Source organism: Salvelinus alpinus, chromosome 4 (genome assembly GCF_045679555.1).
Source record: "Salvelinus alpinus chromosome 4, SLU_Salpinus.1, whole genome shotgun sequence".
Taxonomy (NCBI): Eukaryota; Metazoa; Chordata; class Actinopteri; order Salmoniformes; family Salmonidae; genus Salvelinus; species Salvelinus alpinus.
Window position 1 is genome coordinate 57,198,082 of NC_092089.1, and position 24,156 is coordinate 57,222,237.

Here is a 24,156-nt window from a genome sequence, read left to right on the forward strand (position 1 = left end):
TAGTTTGCGTCCAGATTTTGGGCGCTCTCTCGCCATAACGTAAGCTGGATGTCGTACTGAAGTTATTTTTTGAATTCTAACACGGCGATTGCATTAAGAACTAGTGTATCTATCATTTCCTATACAATATGTATTTTTTAGTAAAGTTTATGAATAGTTATTTGGTCAGAATAGGTGAGTGTCAGAAATAGATCTGGACATTCTGGGAAAAAGATGCTACATGTTTACAATGTATAACCACGGAATTTAGCTCTAAATATGCACATTTTCGAACAAACCATATATGTATTGTGTAATATGATGTTATAGGACTGTCATCTGATGGAGTTTGAGAAGGTAAAAATTAATATCTTTTGCTGGTTTATTCGCTATGCTAACGTGCCTAACGAATCAATGCTGTTGTGTGGTTGGCTATTGTAGTAAGCTAATATAATGCTATATTGTGTTTTCGCTGTAAAACACTTAAAGAATCGGAAATATTGGCTGGATTCACAAGATGTTTGTCTTTAATTTGCTGTTCACCATGTATTTTTCATAAATGTTTTATGATGAGTATTTAGGTATTTAAATTTGGTCTCTGTAATTGTTCTAGCTGCTTCGGTGCTATTTCCGATTGTAGCTGCAATGTAAAACTATGATTTATACCTCAAATATGCAAATGTTTCGAACAAAACATAGATTTATTGAATAACATGTTATAAGACTGTCATCTGATGAAGTTGTTTCTTGGTTAGTTTGGTTGGTTCTTGGTTAGTTTGGTTGGTTTTGTGCATGCTACCTGTGCTGTGAAAAATGTCTGTGCTTTTTTGTATTTGGTGGTGAGCTAACATAAATATACGTGGTGTTTTCGCTGTAAAACATTTAAAAAATCGGACATGTTGGCTGGATTCACAAGATGTTTATCTTTCATTAGCTGTATTGGACTTGTTAATGTGTGAAAGTTAAATATTTAAAAAAAAAATTTTTTGAATTTCGCGCTCTGCCTTTTCAGTGGAATGTGGGAGGAGTGGCGCTAGAGGAACCCCTGTCATAGACAGGTTAAAATAGTTTAACATCACTCTGAAATAGTCAAAGAGTTCAATAACAAATTGGAAAAATTAGGCCAGCCTCTTGCATAATGAACACAAATGTTATGAACCTTTGGGAGAACAAAAGTAAAAACAGAATATTTTGCACCTATTCCCTTTGATGAACATTAACAAGCATTTCACCCTAATTACATAAGTCTATATGAACAGAATATTTGGATCATTAATGCACCACATCAATAATAGATCTGGGAAATGTTGATCTTAGTGATACTGGCTGGTATTGGCTTTATCTGGGCTCTGTGATAGATACAGCATGAGCAAAATATAGGTAGAGGTTTTATTAGAGGTTGTATTTGGCATACATTGCATGGATCCTTTCAGAAGGAATGTCAGTTGGGTGAATTTACAGGATCAAAGGGATCCACTTGACCATCTTACTTAGGAAGAACTAACAGCCTGTAATCAGAGAGCACCCATGCCCATTTTCCCCTGCCTAAGTAATAAGTAATGAAAGTGGCATAATTCATATGGAGTGTATAAGGAAAAACACAGTAAACAGTAAAAGTGTGCCGGGTGTGAGGGCCATCACCGACCCAGAGGACTGGGTGATCTCGCGTTCCGAGGCCGACGTGAGTAAGGTCTTTAATCATGTTGTCATGACGTTGCCTGTTTGGGTACAGCAAGCTCCATCCTCCTCTCCCTGCCTCTCCCTGCCTCTCCCTGCCCCCTACAACTACGCTGCTGTGGTCAGAGAGAGGTCGTAAATTCCTGAGTAGAAGACCCTGGCCACGCAGTATAGCAGAGGGTACACTTTCATAGAGAACAAAGGGATTTCTTCCACCTCACAGAACTTGAGGTACGAACAAATGTCATGTTCCGAAGAAAGTATAAAACATCGGTGAAGAATCCAGCTACGAACTGGTCCGTTTGTTACAACTTGGGGAAACTCATGGGAGACTGTGTGGCTACATTACCATACCGCTGTTTATATAATAGCCTCAGATATGAGGTTTACATCTAATTGTTGTATAAGATGAATGAGTGAGTATGATACTGTTTGTATAATTGTGTAATATGATTTTGGACTGTTTAAAACCTCTAAGCGCTAGGGGTCAGATTGATTTATTTATTTTTTAAACGTTCCCAACGTAAACTGACATTTTCTCTGGCCCAGATCGTAGAATATGCATATAATTTACAGATTAGGATAGAAAACACTCCAAAGTTTCCAAAACTGTCAAAATATTGTCTGTGAGTATAACAATACTTATTCTGCCGGCGAAAACCTGAGAAAATATAACCCGGAAGTGATTATATATTTTTTTATCTGTGTTTCCTGGCCCGGCTATCCTCCATTTAAAGGGGTATCAACCAGATTCCTTTTCCAATGGCTTCCTCAGGCTGTGGCCAGGCTTTAGACATATTTTCAGGCTTTTATTTTGAAAAATGAGCGAGATGTTTCATAACTAGTCAGGTGTCCTCTGAATGTTTCCTGCGCGCGACAGAGGGGCTCCCCATTTTCCGTTTCTCTCTTAACCTTTCACGAGCCTCTACCCCGGGTCCGGGATCACCCCCCACCCCCCCCACACACTGATTAGCATAGCTAGCATAGCTTCACAAGTAGATAGTAGCATCTAAATATCATTAAATCACAAGTCCAAGACACCAGATGAAAGATACAGATCTTGTGAATAAATAGATATGTAAATCTATTAGCTAAACACGTTAGCAAAATACACCACTTTTCTAACTCCATCAGTTTCTTACTCCTTCAGGTGCTATCACCAATTCGGCTAAACTAAGATATTGATAGCCAATAACCTATAAAAAACCTCTTCAGATGACAGTCTGATAACATATTTATGGTATAGGATAGGTGTTGTTAGAAAAAAGTGCATATTTCAGGTAGAAATCACAGTTTACAATTGCACCGACCATCACAAATCGACTAGAATTACTAGATAGAGCAACGTGTATGACCAATTTACTCATCATAAAACATTTCATGAAAATAGACAAAGCATAGCAATGGAAAGACCCAGTTCTTGTGATTTCAGACCATATTTCAGATTTTCTAAGCGTTTTTCAGCGAAAACACAATAAATCGATAAGTTAGCATACCACATGTGCAAACGTTACCAGAGCATCGATTCCAGCCAAAGAGCGCTATAACGTAATCACCGCCAAAATATATTAATTTTTTCACTAACCTTCTCAGAATTCTTCCGATGACACTCCTGTAACATCATTTTACAACATACATATACAGTTTGTTCGAAAAGGTGCATATTTAGCCATACAAAACCGTGGTTACACAATAAAAATACTAGGAAATCAAGCCTCAATATGTCTGACGTCATCTATCAGAGTGATCTAGTTTAATTGAAAGCTAATCATATACTTGACTAAAAAATACAGGGTTGACAGGAATCGAAAGACAAATTAGTTCTTAATGCAACCGCTGACTTACATTTTTTAAATTATCCTTACTTTTCAATACAGGGTTCGCCAAGTGACGCGATAACAAACAAAATGGCGAAATATGCGTTTAAAATATTTCGACAGAACAACGATTTATCATATTAAATATTGCTTACTTTGAGCTGTTCTTCCATCAGATTCTTGGGCAATGTATCCTTTCTATGTTATAAACGTCTTTTGGTCGATAGATGTCCTCTGTCCTTCGAAATGTCCACCACCAACGACCGACACCCCGAAACGTTTCCAAAGCTAAAAAGGGCACGACAAAGAAATTCCTCAAAATCGCACTAAACGGATATAAATTGCTATAAAACGGTTCAAATTAACTACATTATGATGTTTTTAACAACTATAACGACTGAAAACATGACCGGAGAAATATAACTAGTTAAACAACGATTTGGAATGAGGCAGGTCCGATGTCCATCTTGCTTGTGGCGCGCGGAGAAGAGAGGGAGGTGCTCCCACGTTTTGTGGTTTTATATGGGCTGGGATTGTGCAATAGACTCCATTCAAAACGTGATGACGTACAGACACCCAGAGGAAGACGTAGGCAGTGTCGGTTTCTTCATAGCATTCACTGTCGCCTTAAAAACAGACTCCAGATCAGGGGTAAAAATTTCTGAAATCTGACCCCTGTCATGAAAAGTGCTGTAGATATTGTTCTGTACCACTCAGAGACAAAATTCCAACTTCTATAGAAACTAGAAGGTGTTTTCTATCCAATAATAACAATAATATGCATATTGTACGATCAAGAATTTAGCACGAGGCAGTTTAATTTGGAGACCCAAATATGCTAATGCAGAACAGCACCCCCTATAGTTGCAAGAAGTTAAATTAATAGAGATTAAAGTTTCTATGTGAAGGAAGACGTATGAGATCACGTCTTACCCAACTTTGCAATAGATGCAAGGATCAAGTATTGCGGATTCCTTATGATGAGAAATTGGCTAAATTTGCCACAGGAAAAAGTATTTTGGGTTGAACAATCTAAGTGAAATGCAAGAGGAATGGATTCTAAATAAGTAACACATTTAAATTATCTGGCCAAACACTCCTTGCAAACTCAGAAAACCTTGTATTTTTTTGATCTCATGAGACATTTTATGTGGTTTTATTCTGAAATAGATTTACATTTTATGTCGTCTTATTCTGAAATAGATTTCTAGATGTACAAAAGGGTGGTGGGGTAGCGAGGAATTAGCAAAGGGGTTACTAATCCTGAAATGAACTTACATTTTTTTTAGTTACTTCATGAACATTGTGGTGCTTTTTTATGGAGAAGAGAACATGCTAAATAAAATAAACATAAATTATGGAGTAGGCCATAAACAGAGTTCCAGATAAGTGAGGCCTGTACATGTGTGTTTTGTACCTACGGTTTACCACACACAGACCAGCACGCACACACAACTTACCGGCTATGAATATGCATTAGTGGTGTTGATACTGTGGGATGGGGTTTGGATGGAGTCTTTTCAATTCAGTTAAAAATTGGTTATGCAGAAGGATGGAAATGTTTGGAAGGTTTTGAAACGGGTTTCTGAAGGACAGGGAAAGAAAAGGGAGAGGAAATATTCAATGGTGTCGAATGCCCTGTATCCTGACTGTCTGGTGAGGCCTGATCAATCTCATTAGAAATGATCGAAACAGGTGGGATTTAATTATAAAATGAATGAGAAACACCAGTTTCTATTCTATTTTACCATTACTGTATGAGACACTATTATTTCCTTAGGGAGTTATCAAGAGTTGTAATTCCAAGTTGATTGGTTATTTGAATTGGTTTACTTTTGATTTAACATGTTTTGAATCACAATGTGAATCGTGTTCGAAGGGGAAATTATCAGTTCCCTGTGGTCCTGGTATTTGGGTAAATATACAAATGTACTTTGTTCAGTCTGCATATAAAAGGAAAAATATATGTTAATAAGGGATGACAGTTACTCCAAATGGATTGTGATATTGTCACGCCCTGACCTTAGAGAGCCTTTTCATTTCTCTATTTGGTTAGGTCAGGGTGTGATTTGGGTGGGCAATCTAGTTTTCCTATTTCTTTGTTTGGCTTGGTATGGTTCCCAATCAGAGGCAGCTGTCTATCATTGTCTCTGATTGGGGATCATACTTATGCAGCTTTTTGCCCACCTTAGTTTGTGGGATCTTGATTTTGTTAGTTGCTGTATAGCCTGCAGAACTTTACATTCGTTTTGTATTTTGTTGGTTTTTGGTGTTCATTTTAAAATAAAGTAAGATGTTCGCCTACCACGCTGCACCTTGATCTCATTGCAACAACGGGCGTAACAGATATGTGTATTGCTGATTTCATTTTTGTCTTTGTTTCGATTCAAATTTCCCCAGATTGGGCCTTATGGAGTGTGGGTTTCCCCGATGGGTTAGAGTGCTAACTTCCTGATCTGGTAACTCTTCCCAGAGGTCGCCAGTAAAATACGGGAGTATGAACTAATTTGGAAATGGTTTAACAGTAACAGTATGTTGTTTTGCTCTTTGACATTTGACGTAGAGATAATGTTATTAAGAAATTGGGAATGTAATAATTTGTCATATAGTCAATGCTTGTCTGGATTTCCTGAAACAGAAATCAATTGAACTAAACTGTTATTCTGACCTGTCCTCTCTTGAGGTTATCATGGAAGGTGAAGTCAGATGGTGTCTTAATGCATGGTATGAATAATTTGACCACAAACAGTGTGTGTGAACCTCAAAACCCTCCCTAACAGGCTGAAGAAAGAGCGACAAAGGCGTTCAATGTGACAGTAACTTTTAAACACTCCAATCTGAGTCCAAGCAAAACCTGGGTACGGGCGGCAGGAGTGCTGAGACTGCACGTGTGGAGTGAGCGTGGAGAGAGATAACGGCTCAGGTGAGAGACTCGTGTACGTGGGAAAAATGGATGTATCTATTTGGATAGTGAAATCGGACATTATCAACGGCCATGAAAAAGGACTGTCATTCTGAATTTGGGTTGTAGTAATGATTCGGATACAGTGAGAGAGAGTTGCTTTCAAACAGTGAGGGGTATGGGCACTGCTAAAATGTATTAGGCCTAGGGAGTCTCTAGAAACCTTATCTTTAACTTCTTGTCAATAGGGGGGCGCTATTTTCACTTTGGAAAAAATCGTTCCCAATTTAAACGGCCTCGTACTCTATTCTAGATAATACAATATGCATATTATTATTACTATTGGATAGAAAACACTCTCAAGTTTCTAAAACTGTTTGAATTATATCTGTGAGTAAAACAGAACTCATTTGGCCGCAAACTTCCAGACAGGAAGTGAAAATTCTTAAAAAATGGGGCTCTGTTTCAGGGCCTGCCTATTCAACTGGCTTATATTTATCGATATACATGCACTGCATACGCCTTCCACTAGATGTCAACAGGCAGTGGAAGGTGGAATGGGGTGTCTAGCTTGATCTGAGGTCGAACAAGAGCTTTTGGAGTGGCAGGTCAGGAATTTCCTTTCTCTACCAAGGCGCACGAAGCACCTCGATATTGTCTTCTGATAAGCGTTCGGTTTACACGGCGAATATCTCCGGCTCTGATTTTATTTGATACATGTGATAATAACATCGTAAAGTATGTTTTTTCAACCGAGTTTTATCAGATTATTCAACGTTTATTGGGACTTTTGGAGTTTTCCGTTCTTTGCGTCGAGAGAAAATGGGAACGTCATCAACATTGGCTAGCATTGTGGCGCGAATTCGACAGAAGAAAAGGACATTTTAAAACCAAACAACGATTTATTCTGGACCAAGGACTCCTTGTACAAGATTCTGATGGAAGCTCAGCAAAAGTAAGAACAATTTATGATGTTATTTCGTATTTCTGTGGAAAATGTTGATTCCTATTCTCTGCCGTTTTGGCGAGCGCTGTCTCGCAATAACGCAAGCTGTTTGTTATGGTAAAGTTATTTTTAAAAATCTAACACGGCGGTTGCATTAACCTGATGAGGACCAGAGGGCGCTATTTACACTTTGGGGGAAAATCGTTCCCAATTTAAACAGCCTCGTACTCAATTCTTGCTCGTACAATATGCATATTATTATTACTATTGGATAGAAAACACTCTCTAGTTTCTAAAACCGTTTGAATTTTGTCTGTGGGTAAAACAGAACTCATTTGGCAGCAGACTTTCTGACCAGGAAGTGGAAAGTCTGAATTCGATGCTCTGTTTAAGCACCTGCCTATAAATGGGCATGATACGTATGATTATACGTGCACGTCATACACCTTCCCCTAGATGTCAAGAGGAAGTGAGAGGAGAAATGAGTTGATTATCTTGGCCTGAGATGGAATGAACCCTCTTGGAATGACGTGTCCTCCATTTGAGGTTTTCTGGAAGGCGCGTGGAGGGACCTGTAATTGCCTTCTGAAAAGCTGTCTTTACAGGCGAATACTATCTCCGGCTTTGATTTTATTTGATACATGTCACAATATCATCGTAAAGTATGTTTTTTCAATATAGTGTTATTAGATTATTGCAATTTTTTCGGGACGTTAGGCGTGTTGCGTTGTCTGTGTTTGTTGACGATGGGGAGTTTCGTGCCACTTGGCGAGTGCGCTTGCTAATTCAAGAGGGACAAAGGACATTCTAAAACCAAACAACGATTGTTCCCGACAAAGGACCCCTTGTACAACATTCTGATGGAAGCTCATAAAAAGTAGGACTCATTTTATGATTCTATTTCATATATCTGTCGAACTGTGTACTATTAGTTTTGCGCTCAGGTTTTGGTCACTATCTCGCCATAACGTAAGCCTTATGTCGTAAAGAAGTTATTTTTAGAATTCTAACACTGCGATTGCATTAAGAACTAGTGTATCTATCATTTTCTATACAACATGTATTTTTTTGTAATGTTTATGAATAGTTATTTGGTCAGAATAGGTGAGAGTCTAATAGAAATATCCGCACATTCTGGGAAAAAGCTGCTACGTTAGCACAGTGTGTAAGCACTGATTTCAGCTCTAAATATGCACATTTTCGAACAAAACATAAGTGTATGTATAACCTGATGTTATAGGACTGTCATCTGATGGAGCTTATCAAGGTTAGTCAAAAATTATATATCTTTTGCTGGTTTGTTACGATCGCTAACGTGCCTATTGCTATCGCTAACGTGCCTTGATGAATGAATGCGGTAGTGTGGTAGGCTATTGTAGTAAGCTAATATAATGCTATATTGTGTTTTCGCTGTAAAACACTTAAAAAATCTGAAATATTGGCTGGATTCACAACATCTTTGTCTTTCATTTGCTGTACACCATCGATTTTTCAGAAATGATTTATGACGAGTATTTAGGTATTGCACGTTGGTGTCTGTAATTACTCTGGCTGCTTCCGTGCTATTTCTGACGGTAGCTGTTATTGTAGCTGCAATGTAAAACTGATTTATAGCTCAAATATGCAAATTTTTCGAACAAAACATAGATTTATTGTATAACATGTTATAAGACTGTCATCTGATGAAGTTGTTTCTTGGTTAGTTTGGTTGGTTCTTGGTTAGTTAGGTTGGCTTTGTGCATGCTACCTGTGCTGTGAAAAATGTCTGTCCTTTTTTAGTATTTGGTGGTGAGCTAACATAAATATACGTGGTGTGTTTGTTGTAAAACATTTTAAAAATCGGACATGTTGGCTGGATTCACAAGATGTGTATCTTTCAAATGCTGTATTGGACTTGTTAATGTGTGAAAGTAAAATATTTCTAAAAAATATATTTTGAATTTCGCGCTCTGCCTTTTCAGTGGAATGTGGGAGGAGTTCCGCCTGCGGAACCCCAGAGCCAGAACCAGTGTATCTTTCATTTGCCATACAACAAGTATTTTTATGTAAAGTTTATGATGAGTTCTTTGGTCAGATTAGGTGAGTGTCCAAAATATCTCTGGAGATTCTGGTGAATCGATGCTACGTATTCACAATGTATAATCAGGATTTGTAGCTCTAAATATGCACATTTTCGAACAAAACATAAGTGTATTGTATAACCTGATGTTATAAGACTGTCATCTGATGAATTTGTTCAAGGTTAGTGATTAATTTTATCTCTATTTTGTCGGTTTTGTGCAAGCTATTTCTGCGGGGAGTAAATTGCGTTGTGTGTTTGGCTACTGTAGTGAGCTAATAGAAATATATATTGTGTTTTCGCTGTAAAACATTTTAAAAATCGGAAATGATGGCTGGATTCACAAGATGTTTATCCTTTTGTCAATAGGGGGGCGCTGTTTTCACTTTGTAAAAAATCGTGCCCAAATTAAACTGCCTCGTACTCAATTCTTGCTCGTACAATATGCATATTATTATTACTATTGGATAGAAAACACTCTTTAGTTTCTAAAACCGTTTGAATTATATCTGTGAGTAAAACAGAACTCATTTTGCAGCAAACTTCCTGTCAGGAAGTGAAAAATCTGAAATTGAGGCTCTGTTCCAGGGCCTTCCTATTAATTTGCCTGAAATCTATGGATCTACATGCACTGCATACGCCTTCCAGTAGATGTCAACAGGCAGTGAGAGGTGGAATGGGGTGTCTAGCTTCATCTGAGGCCAAACAAGAGCTTTTGGAATGACGTGTCTCGAATTTTCATTGTCTTGGAAGGCGCGAGAAGGAACCCCAGATTGCGTTCTGAAAAGCTTTCGGTATAGACGTTAGATATCTCCGGCTCTGATTTTATTTGATATATGTGATAAAAACATCAAAGTAGTTATTTTAAACCGAGTTATATCAGTTTATTGAACGTTTATTGCGATTTTCTGAATTTTCTTTTCTTTGCGTTATGTGAAGTTGGGCACGTTTGCGCCACATGGCTAGCTTTGGTTGCTAATTCGACAGGAGAAGAGGACATTCTACAACCAAACAACGATTATTCTGGACAAAGGACTCCTTGTACAAGATTCTGATGGAAGCTCAGCAAAAAGTAAGAACAATTTATGATGTTATTTCGTATTTCTGATGGAAATGTTTAATCATATTTTCCGCCCTTATTTTGGGCGCTGTCTTGCTATAACGTAAGCTGTATGTCGTAATAAAGTTATTTAAAAAAATCTAATACAGCGGTTGCATTAAGAACTAGTGTATCTTTCCTTTGCTGTACAACATGTGTTTTTTAGTAAAGTTTATGATGAGTTATTTGATTAGATGAGGTGACTGTCCAAGATTTCTCCGGACAATTTTGTGCATTTTGACTACGTATTCACATTGTAAAACCACAATTTGTACCGCTAAATATGCAAATTTTCGAACAAAACATATATGTATTGTGTAACATGATGTTATAAGACTGTCATCTGATGAAGTTTGTCAAGGTTAGTGAATAATTTTATATCTTTTGCTGTTTTTTTGTGATCGCTACCTTTGCGGTGAATGAATGCGGTTGTGTGGTTGGCTATTGTAGTAAGCTAATATAATGCTATATTGTGTTTTCGCTGTAAAACACTTAAAAAATCTGAAATATTGGCTGGATTCACAAGATCTTTGTCTTTCATTTGCTGTACACCATGTATTTTTCATAAATGTTTTATGATGAGTATTTAGGTATTTCACGATGCTCTCTGTAGTTATTCTAGCTGCTTTGGTGATATTTGTGATTGTAGCTGCAATGTAAAACTATGATTTATACCTGAAATATGCACATTTTTCGAACAAAACATAGATTTATTGTATAACATGTTATAAGACTGTCATCTGATGAAGTTGTTTCTTGGTTAGTGACTAATTATATCTTTATTTGGTCGAATTTGTGATAGCTACCTATGCGGTAAAAAAATTGTGAAAATATGCGGTTGAGTCTTTTGCTATTGTGGTTAGCTAATAGAAATACATATTGTGTTTTCGCTGTAAAACATTTAAAAAATCGGAAATGATGGCTGGATTCACAAGATGTGTATCTTTCATTTGGTGTCTTGGACTTGTGATTTCATGATATTTATATGCTAGCCTGTTAGGGCTGCAAGCCCGATATCGGTACACCTCTGACAACATCCAGCTCAAGTGCAGGGCGCGAAATTCAAAATCTATTTTTTTTTTATATTTAACTTTCACACATTAACAAGTCCAATACAGCATTTGAAAGATAAACATCTTGTCAATCCAGCCAACATGTCCGATTTTTTTAATGTTTTACAGAGAAAACACCACATATATTTATGTTAGCTCACCACCAAATAAAAAAGAGACAGACATTTTTCACAGCACAAGTAGGATCCAAGTAGCATGCACAAGCCAACCTAACTAACCTAGAACCAACCTAAATAACCTAGAAAAAACTACCTCAGATGACAGTCCTATAACATGTTACACAATAAATCTATGTTTTGTTCAAAAAATTTGCATATTTTAGCTATAAATCAGTTTTACATTACTGCTACCATCATAGCTACAGTCAGAAATCGCACGGGAGTAGCCAGAGAAAATACAGACACCAACGTCAACTACTAATTACACATCAGAAAACATTTCAGAGAAATATATGGTGGATAGCTAATGAAAGACAAAGATCTTGTGAATAAAGCCAATATTTCAGATTTTTTAAATGTTTTACAGCGAAAACACCACATATATTTATGTTAGCTCACCACCAAATACAAAAGACAGACAGACATTTTTCACAGCAACGGTAGCATGCAAGTAGCATGCACAAAGCTAACCAAACTACCCTAGAACCAACCTAAATAACCTAGAAAAAACTCCCTCAGATGACAGTCCTATAACATGTTACACAATAAATCTATGTTTTGTTCGAAAAATTTGCATATTTTAGCTATAAATCAGTTTTACATTACTGCTACCATCTTAGCCACCATCATAGCTACAGTCAGAAATCGCACGGCAGTAGCCAGAGAAAATACAGACACCAACGTCAACTACTAATTACACATCAGAAAACATTTCAGAAAAATATATGGTGGATAGCTAATGAAAGAGAAAGATCTTGTGAATACAGACAATATTTCCGATTTCTGAAGTGTTTTACAGCGAAAACACAATATATCGTTATATTAGCTTACTACAATAGCTAACACACAGCAGCATTGATTCTAGTCAAACGCTAGCGATAGCACAGTTCGACAGATATATGAAAAAGCATCCCAAATTGGGTCCTTATCTTTGTTGATTTTCCATCAGAATGTTCTCCAAAGGGTCCTTTGTTCAGAACCGTCTTCATTTGGACCCAGAACGAACGATGTGCCTCTTGAATTAGCAAGCACACTGGCCATGCCGTGCTAACCTCTCCGTCTTGACAAAATTCTTGCGTCGCATCACGTCTAAAGTCCAGAATAAATTTCAATAATATAATTAAAGTATATTGAAAAAACATACTTTAGGATGATATTGTGACATGTATCAAATAAAATCGAAGCCGGAGGTCATATTCACCTATAACGAGGGTTTTCCAGGAGCGCAGTCCAGTTCCTACTTCGCGCCCAGAAAAAAAAATAAAGTGCGCACTTCTCACTCCAAGATGTTGTTTTCAGTCCCTGACAGAGATAATCAAGTCATTTCTTCTCTCACTTCCGCATGACACCCAGGGGAAGGCGTGTGACGTGTTTCTACAGTCCTAAGTGCCAAGGCCTTTTATAGAGAGTATCTTGAAGAGAGACATAGCTTCTTGGAAATTTCACTTCCGGATAGAAAATGGGCTGTAAAAAGAGTTCTGTTTCACTTAGAGAAATAATTAAACCTGTTTTAGAAACTAGACAGTGTTTTCTATCCAATAGTAATAATAATATGCATATTGTACGAGCAAGAATTGAGTACGAGGCCGTTTGAAATGGCCACCTCTTTCCAGGTTACTCACTGCTGATACTCACTGCTGATATTTGAGCCATAACAGGCTAGTATTTACTTGTGGCGCTATGCTAGTCAGCTTTTTTACTGATGAGGATGCTCCCGGATCCGGGATGGTGACTCGTGAGAAGTTAACTTTCATTTGCTGTATTGGACTTGTGATTTCATGAAAATTATAATATATGATATCCCTGTCCCGTTAGGCTAGGCTATGCTAGTCAGCTTTTTTGATGAGGATGCTCCCGGATCCGGGATGGGTATCACTGAAAGGTTTTTAAGTATCCTCCGACAGGAGGATTGGGTCAACCATTAAGGTTTTCTTTGTTCTCTTTTGTTTTACCATGCCATCAGAATTGTAATGTTAAATCGCATCGATACATAGACATTGCTGGATGATACGGTACAATTAATTGCATACAAGGCTCATAGTCTGTGTTTTGCGATAAAATCCAAGGATGAAAATGCAGGAGAGGGCATGGAGACCAGCATCACATGGGTATAGAATGTAACGGATGGACGAAACAACGGATAGTTGCATCAAGGGTGGTGTGAAGTTAAACTTTTTTTCTCTTTCCTTTTCAAGTCAATATGTTTTTAGGTTTCGTGGAACATCAGAGTGATAATTGTTCCAGAGGAGGGACTGATGTATATTGACTAATTGATTTGAGAATGTTTAGTATGTTTATAACTGTAGAAGTGCATTAGGAGTAGTGACTATTGTGTTATGGGTTAGATGGAATGATATATGTGCAAATGTATCTGTAGCAGAAGGTGAGGTACACAAGACCTGTGTTAGAGACAGAATGTTTAAATAGTGTTGTTCAGTGGTATGGAATGTGACTGCGGTGGAGATCTGAGGGGACTCAGGTGATAGAGGGGTATCATTCCCAGAGACTATGCATATTGTTACAGGAGATAGCTCATAGGAGAGGGAGGACAGCTAACTGTGCACAATATAGGGACTATTATGAAGTTAAATTGAACATTACACATACCCAGATCATGGTGAGAGTAGAAGAGATAGTGGTGGCATTTCAGACACTATGGTAAACTTCAAATCAAATGTATTTATAAAGCCCTTCTTACATCAGCTGATATCTCAAACTGCTGTACAGAAACCCAGTCTAAAACCCCAAACAGCAAGCAATGCAGGTGTAGAAGCACGACAAGAAACCTGTGACTCAGTTTTGTTAGGTTGGTCATTCTTCCAACTCATTAATCTCTAATCAGCCGGCGAATTACTTGACAGATTACATGCAGTTGTTATTCTCACGGCAGTCGTTGTAGGGACAGTATTTGATGGAGGCTATAGTCATGGGCCATGTTAGTAGTAGCAGGGGTTACTTTAGTAGCATTGTTGGGATATCATTTCATGAGGACTCATGCCACATGGCTTGGTAGCTGGTAAGTGGGAGGCCGATGGGAAACGGGGGCTGTCATTCAAATGCCACAAATTAGTGATCTTGCCATAAGGTGGGAGTCTATGTTGTCAGGAAATGACCAATGCGTTGCAGTGTGCATATCCTCAGGTGAAAGCCGCACATGAGGAGCAGGAGATAACCGAGGGCACGGGCTGAAAACTGGAGATTGAGTGTACATCAAGATACACCAGGCGGGGGGGTTGGGACATCGTTGGTCTGATCTACACATAGTGCTCCTTACAGTGGTAAAGTTTGTCATGCCTCTCCTCGATGGGTGCATAGTTCTTATGGGACATGAGGTCCAGCTGCATAATGGGTGAGCTTGAAGACGCCATGGCAGAGGAAGCGACACCAAAGAGAGAGAAAGACTAGAGTCCACTGTAAGTCATGCAGATGGGTTGGGTCTGGGAGCTACTTTAAACATCATAGTTGGGTTGGGTTAGCTGCTTTATTGCTTTATTGGGTTGGGTTAACCACATTGTTGTTTATTTAATTGTACTCTAAACAACATTTTGGGGGCATTGATGTGAAAGTCTATACAGTGCATCAAGAGGATGTAGCATTGATTAGGGATACACACTTGCCTATCAGGTGGCAATGGAGGAGATGGGGAACAAAGTGAAAATGACATGGCTTGGGAACACCTCTCGGAACCTGGGGCCGGAAAGGGGAAGACTGGGTGAAAGCATGAGGAGGCTTTTTAGGGCTTTCATTTTTGTGGAATCCAGCAGAAAAGTATCCTGGAGGCATAGTCAGGTGAAGAGAGAGTGGGAATTGTCATGGTCTCAGACTTTGGTTTTCATGCATATATAATTATGTATAGCTTACCACATTGTTAATACTGTTATGTTTATTCTTTTTTGTTCATGTTTTATTGTCATTGTTTGTTAATTTGTAAGTCATTTCCAAGTTTAAGTAAGTTGAACAGTAGGAAGCTATTGTTCAAGAGGGGCTGTTGGGTTCTGAGAATATGAAATATACTTATTCGTTTCACTGAGGGAGAGAGGATAATGTATAACGTTTACATTATATCAGGTATCCTATTGAAATATTGACTGCTGGAAAGCGATCACATGTGGCAGGCATTGATAGGGGGAGAGAGCCATGGATTAGTGATGAAGGGGGGTCGAGATAAGGTCAGGTCCCGTTAAGGGAGAAATAAAAGTTTATGGCCCGTATCACTTAGTGGCCTGCCTAGCAGTAAATACACAATGTTTGTACAGATGTGTAGGAGGAGACACAGCCTAGGAGGAAGGGTTAAACATCAGTGCTTGTGTGAAAATGTTTTTGTCTAATGCAGCTGTCAATAAACTTGGTTAACTTTACTTAATACCCATCCCGGATCCGGGAGCATCCTCATCAAAAAAGCTGACTAGCATAGCCTAGCCTAACGGGACAGGGATATCATATAATATAATTTTCATGAAATCACAAGTCCAATACAGCAAATGAAAGATAAACATCTTCTGAATCCAGTCATCATTTCTGATTTTTAAAATGTTTTACAGCGAAAACAATATGTATTTCTATTAGCTAACCACAATAGCCAAAGACTCAACCGCATATTTTCACCATGTTTCTACCGCATAGGTAGCTATCACAAAACCGACCAAATAGAGATATAATTAGTCACTAACCAAGAAACAACTTCATCAGATGACAGTCTTATAACATGTTATACAATACATTTATGTTTTGTTCGAAAAATGTGCATATTTTAGGTATAAATCATAGTTTTACATTGCAGCTACCATCACAAATAGCACCGAAGCAGCCAGAATAATTACAGAGAGCAACGTGAAATACCTAAATACTCATCATAAAACATTTATGAAAAATACATGGTGTACAGCAAATGAAAGATAAACATCTTGTGAATCCAGCCAATATTTCCGATTTTTTAAGTGTTTTACAGCGAAAACACAATATAGAATTATATTAGCTTACCACAATAGCCAAACACACAAACGCATTTATTCACCGCAAAAGGTAGCTTTCGCAAAAAACAGCAAAAGATATACAATTAATCACTAACCTTGAACAACAGTCTTATAACATCATGTTATACAATACATTTATGTTTTGTTCGAAAATGTGCATATTTAGAGCTACATATCCTGATTATACATTGTGAATACGTAGCATCGATTCACCAGAATCTCCAGAGATATTTTGGACACTCACCTAATCTGACCAAAGAACTCATCATAAACTTTACATAAAAATACTTGTATGGCAAATGAAAGATACCGCTGTGTTAGATTTTTAAAAATAACTTTACCAAAACATACAGCTTGTGTTATTGCGAGACAGCGCTCACCAAAACGGCGGAGAATAGGACTCAACATTTTACACAGAAATACGAAATAACATCAGAAATGTTTTCGTACTTTTGTTGAGCTTCCATAAGAATGTTGTACAAGGAGTCCTTGGTCCAGAATAAATCGTTGTTTGGTTTTAGAATGTCCATTTCTTCTGTCGAATTCACGCCACAATGCTAGCCAATGTTACTAACATTCCCACCCTCTCTTGACCCTCTCTTGAATAAACTGATGAAACTCGGTTGAAAAAACCTACTTTATGATGTTTTTCTAATATGTATAAAATCAGAGCCGGAGATATTCGCCGTGTAAACCGAACGCTTTTCAGAAGGCAATGTCGAGGTCCTTCTCGCGCCTTGGAAAACTGACAAAATGGCTGACCTGCCACTCCAAAAGCTCTTGTTCGACCTCAGATCAAGCTAGACACCCCATTCCACCTTCCACTGCCTGTTGACATCTAGTGGAAGGCGTATGCAGTGCATGTATATCGATAAATATAAGCCAGTTGAATAGGCAGGCCCTGACACAGAGCCCCATTTTCAGAATTTTCACTTCCTGTCTGGAAGTTTGCGGCCAAATGAGTTCTGTTTTACTGACAGATATAATTCAAACAGTTTTAGAAACTTGAGTGTTTTCTATCCAATAGTAATAATAATATGCATATTGTATGATCTAGAATAGAGTACGAGGCCGTTTAAATTGGGCACGATTTTTTCCAAAGTGAAAACAGCGCCCCCCTATTGACAAGAAGTTTTAAGCTTTCATAGTGTCTGTTGAGTTTTTGACTTAATGTTTTGTATTTAACCTTTATTTAACTAGGCAAGTCAGGTAAGAACAAATTCTTATTTACAATGACGGCCTCCCGGGGAACAGTGGGATAACTGCCTTGTTCAGGGGATCCAGCAACCTTTCGGTTACTGGCCCAATGCTCTAACCACTAGGCTACCTGCCACTCCAAGAATGCTGATTTAATCAGTCTATATTGTCCTGTTTTCTGCTACAATGTGTTGGACTTCTTAGCCATGCAGCATTGTTACATCAAGTTGACTTCAGGCCAGACACAACTTCTGTCTGATCCCCTCTAGTCCACCAGCAACAAAGTCAAAATATCCAACAGTGCTTCAATTTAGTATTCTAGGTTGGGGTTGTGTTGTGCTGTTTTGTCTTAACCTTTTCTGTGAAGTCACTGAAAACAAATAGTATTTCACAACGAAACAGAAGATGTATTATTTAATTCCAGTGTGTGACTGACCTGGAACTCATCTCGTAGCTGGGAGGAGTTGCTCTGAGAGTCCAACCGCAGCATGTCTTTGTAGATGAGTGCAAACTCATGCACCAAGATTGCCGTCTCTCCACACAGACAAGCCTCCAGGATGGCATCATGGATAAATATGAACTGCTCCTGCAGAGAGAAAGGGGTGAGAGAGAGGTGTGTATGGAAAGAGAGAAAGAGAGAGAGGGGAGACGAAAAGGGGGAGAGAGAGAGACAGAGAACAACAAAACAGAGAGAGTAAGAACATGAAGAACATAGGATGATATCACAAAGAAAGAGGGCGAAGTATGATACAGAGGACGGGGGGGGGGGGGGGGGGGGAGAGAAAGCGAGAGGGAGAGAGATAAGAAAGAGAGAACAACAGAACAGGGAGAGTTAGAACATAAATAACATAGGACCATATCACAAAGAAAGAGTATGAGGTGTGGAAGGGTGGCGAGAGAGAAATATCATTACCTGCCATGATGTGAATTAAATATAAGCTATAATATTGTACAGTGTATCAAAGAGCGGTGGCAGACTGAATAAATACGTCTAAATAAACAAACATTTGCAGTGTATATATTTCATTAGAGCACCCCTGCAAATACAAATGTAATACACAGCTAAACCAATATTGGATTTACAAAATACGATTAAGATATGCTATATCATCGAAAGAAAAGCCACGTGCTTCTGCATTGCACTGTGACAATGTAAGCCTTCGCATCTCGGAAACCATCGTCCTATACACAAGTCCCAGTAGGGGAGCTAGGCTAGAATATTTCCCTGAGTTCCCCAAACACAATACCGGCAGTACAGATGTAAGGAGACCAGAGCGGTGTGAATAATTTTATCTTCCCCCACTGAAATGTACTGTAGGCCAGCCCATTCACCTCTGTCTGGATCATGTTAATGCGTCGTGAGCAGAGGGTTTTGACACAGTTGTAGATGTCCACCACACCCTCACACTCGGCCATGTCCAGCATGACGTCCAGCACGATGTAGCAGCCTGTGCGGCCCGCCCCCACACTGACACAGAGACACAGGGAAAACAACATGTCACTGACCTTTGACCCTTTAGGACAAGCCTTCACATACAATACTGTAATAACAGTGTTCAGATAATGGTTGAAAGCAACCCGATACAAGGCTTCAGCCACTAGCGTCCGACTCATAACGAATGTAAAACTGATTAAAATTGTGTCATTTCAATCAGTTTTGCCCACTGGGACTACGCTTTAAAGCTTTGAAAACACAAAGTAGTAATGGTTGCATGAGCATTGACAGCTAGCATGAAGTGGTGTACTGCAATGTGCGTTGATTGAAGGCTGGACCTGCAGTGGACGACCACAGGTCCAGCATCGGGTGACGTGGATGCTTTGACCCGCCGTATGAAGGCCAGCAGGCCTGTGGCGTGGTAGGGAACCCCATGCTCCGGCCAGGACGTGAAGTGGAACTGACGCACCTCGTGTTTAGCTGAGTAGCCCATCTGTGGAAACACAACATCAGAAGAAGAATAAAAAGAAGATTACATGAGTTACAGTGCCTTCAGAAAGTATTCATACCCCTTCACATTTTGTTGTATTACAGCCTGAATTCAAAATTGATTAAATATATATTTTTCTCACCCATCTACACACAATACCCCATAATAACAAAGTGAAAACATGTTTTTAGAAATGTTAGCAAATTTATTGAAAATCAAAAACAGATATCTAATTTACATAAGCATTCACACCCATGAGTCAGTACATTGTAGAAGCACCTTTGGCAGTGGTTACAGCTGTGAGTCTATCTGGGTAAGTCTCTAAGAGCTTTGCACACTTGGATTGTGCAAAATTTGCCCATAAGTCTTTTAATAATTCAACAAGCTCTGTCAAATTGGTTGTTGATCATTGCTAGACAACCATTTTCAGGTCTTGCCATAGATTTTCAAGTATATTTAATAAGTAACTGTAACTCTGCTACTCACTCTCTTCTTGGTAAGCAACTCCAGTATAGATTTCGCCTTGCGTTTTAGGTTTGTATTTGTATTTATTATGGATCCCCATTGCAGCAGCTACTCTTGCTGAGGTCCAGCAAAAAAAAGGCAAGTATACCATTTTAAAAACATTACAATACAGTCACAGATTTCACAACACACTGTGTGCCCTCAGGCCCCTACTCCACCACTACAATACAAAATCCATGTGTATGTGTGTGTAGAGTGTGTATGTTATTGTGTGTGTGTGTGCTTGTATCTGTGTTTGTGTTGCTTCACAGTCCCCACTGTTCCTTAAGGTGCATGTTTATTTATTTTTAAATCAAATTCTACTGCTTGCGTCAGTTACTTGATGTGGAATAGATTTCCATGTCATCATGGCTCTATGTAGTACTGTGTGCCTCCCATAGTCTGTTCTGGACTTGGGGATTGTGAAGAGACCACTTGTGGAATGTCTTGTGGGGTATGCATGGGTGTTCTAGCTGTGTGCCAGTAGTTCAAACAGACAGCTTGGCGCATTCAACATGCAAGTAGTGATGAAGTTAATCTCTCCTCCACTTTGAGCCGGGAGAGATCGACATGCATATTATTGATGTTACTCTCTGTGTACATTCAAGGGCCAGCCGCGCTGCCCTGTTCTGAGCCAATTGCAAAAAGTCCCTTTTTGTGGCATCTGACCACACGACTGAACAGTAGTACTGTTAAGAAGGTAGAGCAGCGCTTCATTATGGACAGACTTCTCCCCATCTTAACTACTGTTGTATCAATATGTTTGACCATGGCAGTTTACAATCCAGGGTTACTCCAAGCAGTTTAGTCATCTCCACAGAATTTATTACAAGATTTAGTTGAGGTTTAGGGTTTAGTGAATGATTTGTCCCACATACAATGCTTTCAGTTTTGGAAATATTTAGAACTAACTTATTCCTTGCCACCCACTCTGAGACAAACTGCAGCTCTTTGTTAAGTGGTTCAGTCATTTCAGTCGCTGTAGTAGCTGACGTGTATAGTGTCTAGTCATCCACATACATAGACACACTGGCTTTACTCAAAGTCAATGGCATGTCGTTAGTAAAGATTGAAATAAGTAGGGGGCCTAGACAGCTGCCGTGGGGTATTCCTGATTCTACCTGGATTATGTTGAAGAAGCTTCCATTAAAGAACACCCTCAGTTCTGTTAGACAGGTAACTCTTTATCCACAACATAGCAGGGGGTGTACAGCCATACCACATACGTTTTGCATTGTGTAATATGATGTTACAGGACTGTCATCTGAAGAATTCTGAGAAGGTTAGTGAAAAAATTTATATATTTTGGTGGTGATAACGTTATCGCGCTTTTTGCCTGGAATCAATGCTGGGGTGATGTTAGCTCATGTGGTATGCTAATATAACGATATATTGTGTTTTCGCTGTAAAACACTTAGAAAATCTGAAATATTGTCTGGATTCACAGGATGTTGGGCTTTCATTTGCTGTACGCTGTGTATTTTTAAGAAATGTTTTAAGATGAGTAATTAGTTAATACACGTTGCTCTCTGTAGTTATTCTAGTCGCTTTGGGTGAGTTTTGTGATAGTAGCTGCAATGTAGAACTGTGATTTATACCTGAAATATGCACATTTTTCTAAAAAAACATATGCTATACCATAAATATGTTATCAGACTGTCATCTTATGAAGTTGTTTCTTGGTTAGTGGCTATATATATCTTTATTTAGTCGAAATTGTGATAGCTGCCCATGCAGGAAAAAAATGGTGGAGAAAAAAAAGTTGTGTCTTTTGCTATCGTGGTTAGCTAATAGATTTACATATTGTGTCTTCCCTGTAAAACATTTTAAAAAATCAGACATCTGGTGTCTTGGACTTGTGATTTAATGATATTTAGATGCTAGTATTTACTTGTGACGCTATGCTAGGCTATGCAAGTCAGCTTTTTTACTGTGGGGGGTGCTCCCGGATCCGGGATGAGTACCAAGTAAAAGTTAAACACTATTATTGCACACAGAGTTAGTCCATGCAACTTATTATGTAACTTGTTGAAATAAATGTTATATTTTGAACGTATTTCGGCTTGCCATAACAAAGGGGTTGAATACGTATTGACTCAAGACATTTCAGCTTTTCTTTTTTTCTAAATGTCTAAACATCAAGATATCCAGCACAGATCCAGCAACAAACTGACACTATTGTTGAGTACACCTACAGTACGGTACAGCTACAGTGAAGCATGGACTACATGGTCCTGTGGAACTGAAATCCCCATGTGTTAACTCTCCACCATGGATGTGACATGAGGAGGCTTGCGCTCAATGGGGAGCTAGGCGACAGACACATCACTGCAATTTCCTCCTCTGAGCCGAGTTGACAAAGTAAAGAAAATATTTGAAGAGAGAGAGAGATAGAGAAAGACCCCCAAAAAATTGACTCCGAAGACGAGGCGCAGTGAAAACAAACTGTCAACTTCTCCAAAAATCTCTGCTTGATAAGTGAAGTACAGTGGTGCTCCCACGGAGAGTGGCGGCAACAGCGAAACGATAATGCTGTGTTTGTGCCACTGTCACTCCGCAGAGTTGCTCTGAGCCGCTCCATGGAGAGACCCTGGCGTTGATTGACAGGATGGTATACTGAGAGCAACGAAGCTCAGGCGCTGTCATTGTAGAAGCAGCAATGCCTCAGCGGTGTGTGTGGGGGGGGGGGGTTAAGTAGCTTGAGTTATTAAATCCTCTCACTGCAGGCATATTTAAATCAGAGGGCCCTCGATGGTCATCGTCTCTGAGTCACATCGGTCTGTACATCAGGAGCTGTTGTTTATTCTAATCTCTCTACATCGTATTTATGCATCGGCAGGCAGTAAGACAATGTCTACTCAAATCAGTGTATGCCAACTGCTGCTGTCTCTGCAATGTTTATGAGTGTTGGGAAGGAGACTGGTATAGGGGCCAACTCAGTAACCAATTAGAGGAAAGAACCATAGTGCCAGAGTATTATTTCCTACTATCACCTCTCTTTAGTTAGAGACAGTCTGCTATATGTCCGCCAAGTGCCTTTATCACAAAGAGGAGTCAAAGAGGCCCCTGTGGAGCCATGTTCTCTGAATAGGATGCATTCACAACAGAAGCACCTCATAATTGAGACAGGTTGACTGCTGGTTCTGTTCAGTTGGACTGATAAACATCACAGACTCTCTATCATAGAATACTGCCTGGAAACGCTGGATGAAGAAGCAATGCCATCATGGAATATTTGAACAGTGAAGCCATAAGAAACCCAAATAAGAAAAGAATGAGGAAAATATACTTAGTAATAGCTGGGATTTGTCCTGTATAAGTCAAATCCATGTTATATTGGTCATAGACGTAGACTGACTCAATGTCAAAAATGTGCAGGTACAGAATGGTTGGACTTACCCTCTCCAAGGCAAAAGTACGAACTGTGTACTCTGAAAGTGTTTCCAGCTTCAGCAGTGTAATCTTGATGTCTCCATACATCTCACTGACATCAGGCCAGTATTTACAGCATTTCACCTGGTCAACAGAGACAAATAACATTTGTCAAAAATGCATACAATGATAGTCACAGAAATGTGTTTGACATGTGTTTGACCAAGCTGTGTTACTTGTTGGAGAATTATGTTACCTACTGCTCAGCATGAAATAAATGTAAGGAAGAAGACACAGAACAATTATACTTAAATTCAGCTCCAACAAAATTAACCAGTTCTTCGATAGATAGAGGAGGTAACTATAATAGTCTTTAATGATGGGGAACATAATATCTAAAACTGGGCCACCACTAATGTTTTCTATTAAGGCACAAAGGATTTTGTAATTATTTATTTAGGTTAGATGTTCTTTT

At 38.9% G+C, this 24,156-nt stretch overlaps 1 protein-coding gene across 1 annotated transcript in view; it reads right to left on the minus strand.

Moving 5' to 3' along the window:
• Positions 1-24,156, minus strand: part of LOC139574025 (receptor-type tyrosine-protein phosphatase U-like) — a 198,019-nt gene that overhangs the window by 34,766 nt on the left and 139,097 nt on the right. The window contains 4 exon segments of the mRNA XM_071398144.1: positions 18,317-18,466; positions 19,213-19,348; positions 19,654-19,808; positions 23,709-23,825. Coding sequence (XP_071254245.1) covers positions 18,317-18,466; positions 19,213-19,348; positions 19,654-19,808; positions 23,709-23,825 — 558 coding nt within the window.